Source organism: Schistosoma mansoni, chromosome 4 (genome assembly GCF_000237925.1).
Source record: "Schistosoma mansoni strain Puerto Rico chromosome 4, complete genome".
NCBI lineage: Eukaryota > Metazoa > Platyhelminthes > Trematoda > Strigeidida > Schistosomatidae > Schistosoma > Schistosoma mansoni.
In genome coordinates, this window is record NC_031498.1 from 26,162,795 (window position 1) to 26,170,224 (window position 7,430).

Here is a 7,430-nt window from a genome sequence, read left to right on the forward strand (position 1 = left end):
TAATTTATAGGAGTTGATCAGTATTGCATTTCAGAATATACATTAACAGGTTCTATTGCTCGCTATTCAGTTAGACGTTGACACCGTTGGATACCGGCTCAGTGGTCTATCGGTTAAGGGCTCTGGTTCGAGACTGGTAGGTCCTGTGTTCGAATCTCGCGAGTGCGGGATCGTGGGTGCGCACTGCTGAGGAGTCCCATTTTAAATTGCATCACACATGCAGGTGCTTCCAGGGTTTTTTCCATGGTGGTCTAGCTTCAATAGACTCATGATTTCAACTTTGTTGATTAAAATCAAGACTAACTGTACACATGTAGAATCCTGATGAGCGGCCACCTATGCTCTTTCACGAGGGGTAACAGGCGTAAGTAAGTGAACATGTATATAGTTAAAATTTATTACAAATGAAACGTGAGACGAATAATTACATCTCTTTATCGCGAAATTGTCTGGTATATAGTAAGCGCGTAGAATAGAAGCCAGTGGCGAGCCTTCTGTAACCTTCTTTTACTTTCTTCATAAAAAGTGGTTATAACTTTCTTAACTGAAAGAGTCTTCTGGTTGTACATTTCAGTTTCCCCCATCATTACTTTTCTCTTTTTTTCTTCTTTTATATATACGCATCCTCCCCCTTTCTCTTCCCTTTCTCATTGTTTTGTGTGGCGCATATGTACCTGGTGCCCCTTTGTACCAATATGTATGTGTTCAAATAAATAAATAAATTATTGCAAAATGTTTGGTTGACCAAATAAACATCCGATCTACATTCAATGTTATTATTATTATTAATGGCTTTATTCAATATTATAATCTGGTACAATATAGAATTCTCAGCACGAGTTATTTCAACAAGTTTTTTTTACCAAAAAAAACAAACAAAAAAAAAACAGAACAGAAATAAAAAAAGGTTTAAGAAAATCTGAATTTATACAAATTATCAAATTTGAAACATGCTTAAGAAGACAGGTTATTTACTAGGTCAACTCTAACAGCCTGTTCGTCACAAAGTAAATTTGCTAAGTAAGGTATTACAGAACTTTTATAGATTTGCTTGCGTGCATGGATTTTAATGTATTTACGTCTCGTTCTACCAGAAGATATACAAGGAGAAAGATATGAATGAAGCGGATGGTTAGTATCTGATAAGATAACACCTGCCAAGAGTTTGCAAGACTTAAGATGTCTATCCACAAGCATATTAATAATGACTTCAAAAGATTCACCACATACCTTGCAAACTGCCTTCAGCACTCTACGCAAAATAGCAAAGTCTTTTCTCAAAAGCCCGGGAAAGAATAATGGAGAACAATATAAAATAATAGGTAATATGCAGGAATTTACAAATTGTAAGAGTAAACGGCGAGTAATCCCAAAAGCATACAGCCTCTTTATGTAATATGTCAAACGGTAAACTTTTTTCGATAAGAGTAAAACATGAGAAGACCAAGAAAGATCAGAGGAAAAAATGACACCAAGATATTTGACCTTCGACACTGTGTTTATTAAGGAGTCTCCAATGGCACAAGCATTATGGGATCCCAACATAGAGTATAGGTTCTGTCCATGTTTCAAGCTAAAGTTAACAGCTTGACATTTAGATGGATTGAGTAAGAGACCATTACCAACAGACCACCTTTCAATACGAGATAAAAACTCATTCATTTCTATAGGATGTAAGGAGTTAGAAATCGGCATACATACAGTGAGGTCGTCCGCATATTTTACAAAAGTGTTTTCTGTGGAAGATGGCAGATCATGCAAAAAGAAAGAGAAGAGCAGAGGTGAAAGAACAGCTCCTTGTGGCACACCTACAGTAGACAGTAGAGATGTTGAACACTTTCCTTCAAATACAGTGTACTGTTCTCTTCCAGAAAGGTAGGAACGTAGCCAATTGGTTATCCAGCTGTCAGTGTCCATGCTGATCAGCTTGTTAAGTAAGAGGTGTCTTGGAATAGAATCAAAAGCAGAAGTATAGTCCAGGAAAGCGCATCTAACATACTTCTTACCCTTTTCCAACCCGAACACTATATTGTGATGCAGAACAGCAACGGCATCTAATGTGCTTCTTTTGCATTTGTAAGCAAACTGATATGGATCACAGTGCTCTTTTATTGCAGGTTGAAGTGGTTGTATCAGTAATTTTTCCATTATTTTGAGGAAAGGTGAAGTTATTGCTATGGGTCTAAGTTTCACATTTTTATCACCAGAAACTTTCTTTGGTATAGGGATTATCTTTATCTTTCTCCACATTTTCGGTAAGACATTAGTTGAGAAGGATCTGTTAAAGATATTCGTTAATGGATAACATAAAACATCAGCACATTTTTTAAAAAGGAGGTTTGGGATACCATTTAGCTGGTTATCGCTTCTAGTCTACCTGTCCCCTGTAATTTCTTTAATGAGTTTCCACATACTTGGAGAGCTTTTACAAGATAGGAGTTTTTGAGTAAACACAGAGTTGAGACGTCTAATCTCTTGGTTTATTTGACCATTTAACTTACGAACTTCAATAGTATTTTTCTCCTTGTACATCCTTTCTTTTACCCTCCGTAGTCGTTTTAGTTGTGGAGATGTAAGTCGATCGAAACTTAAAAAGAAGGTTTCGGTAGGACAGCAAATATCAAAACAGAATTTAAGATAACAGGTGATAACATCCGTTGTGTTTTCTATTGAGTCATCTGTAAGTACTTCCCAGTTGGTCGTACGAAACATGTTTTTCAGATTTTGTAAATTTTCTTCTGAGTAATTCCTATATATTACTTTTTTGGTATGGTATATGTGTGTACTCTTTCCATGTTTACCATATACTTTAGGTAGGACACGAATTATACAGTGATCCGAACTAGACAATGGAGCACGTTTGCAAGTCACATGTGTACCCACATCATTAATGAAAACCAAGTCTAGATGAGCATTCAAACGAGTAGGAAAATCTACTACATTTAGGTGACCTAGTGATGTAAGGAAGCTACAGTCACATGAATTGAAATCACCACATACAATTGAAAGTGAATCACTGAAGGCAGTAACGGAGAATTCAGTAAATTTATCAGCGAAGACAGATAGCGCAGATGATGTGCAGTCTGGAGTCATGTAGATATTGGTAACATAAATATATTTGTATTTATTCAGGTGTTTTGGACGGCACCTTAAAGTTAGACAGTCAATAAAGTCGTTTGAAAACTTGAAACAGGCAAAAGTAGATCGACACCAGTTAACGTTTACAAAAGTAGCTACTCCGCCACCACAAGTCTTTTTATTGTTTGACCGATCCTGACGATAGATATTAAAATCACGTAATGACACTAAGCAATCATCCTGTAAGTCAGTTAACCAAGATTCTTGAATTGTGATGACACCACAATTACGATACATGTTTTGACTTAGCAGAAATTGGAGATAGTCCACCTTGTTAATTAGTGATCGACAGTTAGAGTTAAGTAGCTCGGGAATCGACATTTGATTGATGTTTATTCTCTTTAACGCATGATATAGTTGAACTCCACCGGCCACAGTCGTGAGAACTGAATGTACTTGGTTCTATCACTGGTGGGATTGTGGATGCGTGATCCCGGGGAGTCTTGTGCTAGGACAATAAATCAGTTTGGTGCATTTTAGCTTTTATTAGGTGTAAAACTAAGGTTAGTCGGTGACTTAAATTGGAGACTTCATTGGACTTTGCAAACCACTCATGATACAATTTGAATAGATTAAGATTTTCTGAAATGGGGTATAGAAAATATCGGTCCATAATAAAAAATCCTACTGAGTAAATCTTTAAAAACTCCTTAACTAAATAACTAAGGTTTAGTTACTAATCAATAGCTTCGAGGAGGGTTTCTTAAAATTCTACAGGAGAGCCAAGAACAGTGAAGTCAACCATTTCAACAGTGAAGCTGATAACCACTGGGCGACGACACTGGATCATGATTGTACTATTTCGTGAGCTGAGTGACTTTGAAAACAGGTAGTTGAGTTAGTGTCTAAAGTAATCGTATACACTGTAGAATATGAACTTTCTGGGTTCGATCATGTTGAGGAGTCTAAGAGTGAGATGAAACAGTCAACTAATGGTCTTGTTGTTCCCGATGGATTTTCAGCTGATATCAGTTTATATAAAAAAGCCACCATATACAAGATAGAAGGTTCTGAATGATATTTAACTCATAATTTATAGGAACATAGAGAATGGATCGAAGCAAGCCCTGTCGACCAACATTTTCAGCTATTGATTACGGATATTAATTTAGTGGTGGTAATATATAAAAGAAAGATTGTATATAAGGATATAGTACTGTAGTAACAATTCATAAACTTTAATTCATGGTGCTGATTGACGTCTGTCAAAAAATTTATTGAACCAACATCGTGATGATACATATCCATTAGTTCTTAGATTATCAGGTGACATTAACAAAAAAAAGATGGACAAAGGCAATAAATTGATTCCATAGAATATAAATATAACCCGCGGAACAGATATATCTGATTAATTATGTTAACATGAATAAGTATAAGTAATGAAAATTAAATTTATTTTGAAGTTTGATTAGGTGATACCTATAGAATAACTCGATATGATTTACTATCGATAGATCAAAAACCTACCATAATGCTAACCCAATTATATAAAACAGTTAGCACGAAGAACAACTGCAATTACTGTCAAGATGTACAAGTATATTTTAACTGTGTAGTGATCAACTACAAACTATCACATGGAAATCCTTAATGATGTATGCTTTGGAACATGTATTTTAAGTTAAGTCAGTATATTAAAAATAAAGAGATAAGACTAGGATGTCAAGAATCTATTTAATCGGCTTTTATCAATTTGGAAAAGTTAGATTAAACATATATTCTGTAGTCTTATAAAATCCTCCCATAGTTAATAATACGTAAAATGGACAGAGTGATTTCCAGCAAGCACTCATAATAAACACTGATAAATTTGCCTTAAAATGATCCATAACACTTACGTTAGTGAAATAGGTGCGTCACCACTCCGATTAGTATAATTTACAACGGCATTGAATGTTTGGTTAAACCATTGCCAAAATATGACAGCCGGTGTAGACCTAAATGTAGTAATAAAATAAACAAATAAATCCAATACATTCTACAGCTGACAGATCGAAAGTTTTTTAACAGGTTTTTCAGCTCGTTTTATTGGGTAGATTGATAAAACTAACTAGTATGAGGTTCTACAGACATAAAACAAATAATGTTGTAGGACATTTTAACTATTTTAGTTTATAAGTATAGGTTCGTGGAGATTAATGAGTTTCACCGAAATCATGATACGATCAATGTTATACCGCCATTGAAAACCTGGCCGTTTTATCCTAATGTAGGAAGTGCGCACCCACGACCACGCACGCGAATCGAAACCAGGACTTTTGATCTCGCACGCGAATACCTAACCCCTGGACCACTGAGTCGGTATCCAACGCTGTTAATTTTAATCTAGCGGAACCCCAGTTATTTACGAATTCATAGTCTTCGACAAGGTTTTGACCGATGGCATGTCGCTTCAATAACGATATTTTTATACTGAATTGAGATTTGACTTATTGAAACACTGACCAACAAAGCCTATGACGTTTTCGAAACAAAAATTCATTTCATGAATAGGTTTTTTTCGCTCTATATAACTTTGTGAAACAGCTGTTTAAACAAACTAAAGAAAGATGGACGCGTACACTTGGTCTTTTTCTCTCTACGACACTGCCCAGATATTGTATATAGAAGAGTAAGCGCTACTAAGGTCAAGGATATGATCTTAGAAACAATTTAATTCAGTTTGTAAGCTTCTAGATATTCTCCGATTTTAGTTACTAAAACCTTTTTTGCAAGCTTTCAATCAGCACTTGTCTTGACGTACTGTTATGGTTATAACATACGTTCAAGATCAAGAATGGTAAAAGTAACAACTTATAAATCTATCAAAATCCTAAAATAATTAGTATTTGTAACTTACAAAACGCACTAAATACTTTGCTAGGGTTAAAATAGCTTTAAAAAGTTTACTCACTTGTAAAACTGTAGCAAACAACCCGTTATAAACATATTCCCAGGCACCTGAAATGACATGCGTCCAATGAGTATCATTTTTTCTCCTGTATCTGGATGAAACGCTGAGTCGTACACATTTTTTGCCTGCCAAAGCCTTTCTACAGTTAAACCAGGCTGAATAATCCCTATCCTGTAATTATTTTAAAGCAATACATGACCATATAGTACTCACCTATAATTATGAACAATGGTCCTTGCTTCTTCTAATTCAGCAGGTGTTTTGAAAGCATTCAAAGGATTAGTTGTAATAAAAAAGTGTTTGGCTCTGCCAATGTATGTAGACTGATCATATCGAGGCTTTTCTATGTCGACTGATTTACCATGAACCAATTCGGATGGCTATAGTATTGTTAAAAAGAAAAGCAAGTATGTTAAACTGTAAAAACTGTGGTAAGCCTAATATTTATAAAAACCTGTGAGAACTTTGACATACAACTATTCATAAAAGTACCGTGTAAATATTTCATAGCAAAAAGATTATCCGAAAAATTAGAAAGTGAATAAATGACATCTAATATGCCGAAGTTTGCTTTGGCCAATATGATAAATACCAGACAGATTTGCTTCTACCGATATTTCGATGGTTAATTCTGTAAAATATATCAAAGTAATGGTAAACTGAAGCTCATACATTCAAACTTGAGGCATTACATTTAGAATCGAGTATCGCCAAAAGCTATTGCTCAAAATAATAGTCGTTTAATGCTGAAAACGACTAAACGGAAAGTAATGAATAATGGTGCTTTATTGAAAATACAAGACGCTCTTCCGATCTGAAAGATAAAGGAAACAAGCTACATGTGATAGTAGTTCCCATGGCCAGAGATTTCGAGTCATAATTGAGAAAGGATAATGAACAAGAACCCAACTACAACCCAGAGGCAGTATCCCATTTTAGCGAAAGTGGCAAGCCGACGAATGCAATAGGTCAGTTATTTTGCACGGAGTAGAGAATGCCAGGGATTTTGGACCCAGGTTTATCACTCCAATTATCAACTTGCGAAACTCGTTTTGAACAAGATTTAACTAAAGCCAAACGTTTTCATAGCAAATTGCTGTTCTTAAACTTACCAATAGCTACTTTACTGAAGATATGTACATTAGCGAATAAAAGTACAGTTCTCAACTGCGAATAAAATGAGTTTATCACTACGAAAGGCACATCGAGGAAGATTTAAAGACGTCTAGAGGTACCTATCAACTTTAAATCACGTTAAAAATGAATGAAAGGAATCTCAAATTGCTTCTACAAACAGACTAAAAAGGTTTCGAAGCATTGAGTTGGATGTTTTTCGGCAGTTGACGGTGATGAGACAACTATGGTTGATGTTGAATGTTGAGTAGATTACTTCCAG

The 7,430-nt window shown here is 35.3% G+C and overlaps 1 protein-coding gene across 1 annotated transcript in view; it reads right to left on the reverse strand.

Moving 5' to 3' along the window:
- Positions 1–7,430, reverse strand: part of Smp_136960 (putative sideroflexin 1,2,3) — a gene marked incomplete at both ends in the record, with an annotated part of 82,495 nt that overhangs the window by 74,204 nt on the left and 861 nt on the right. The window contains 3 exons of the mRNA XM_018797329.1: positions 4,980–5,078; positions 6,035–6,205; positions 6,248–6,414. Of these exons, the coding sequence (XP_018652382.1) occupies positions 4,980–5,078; positions 6,035–6,205; positions 6,248–6,414 (437 nt within the window). The remainder of the gene's footprint in view (positions 1–4,979; positions 5,079–6,034; positions 6,206–6,247; positions 6,415–7,430) is intronic.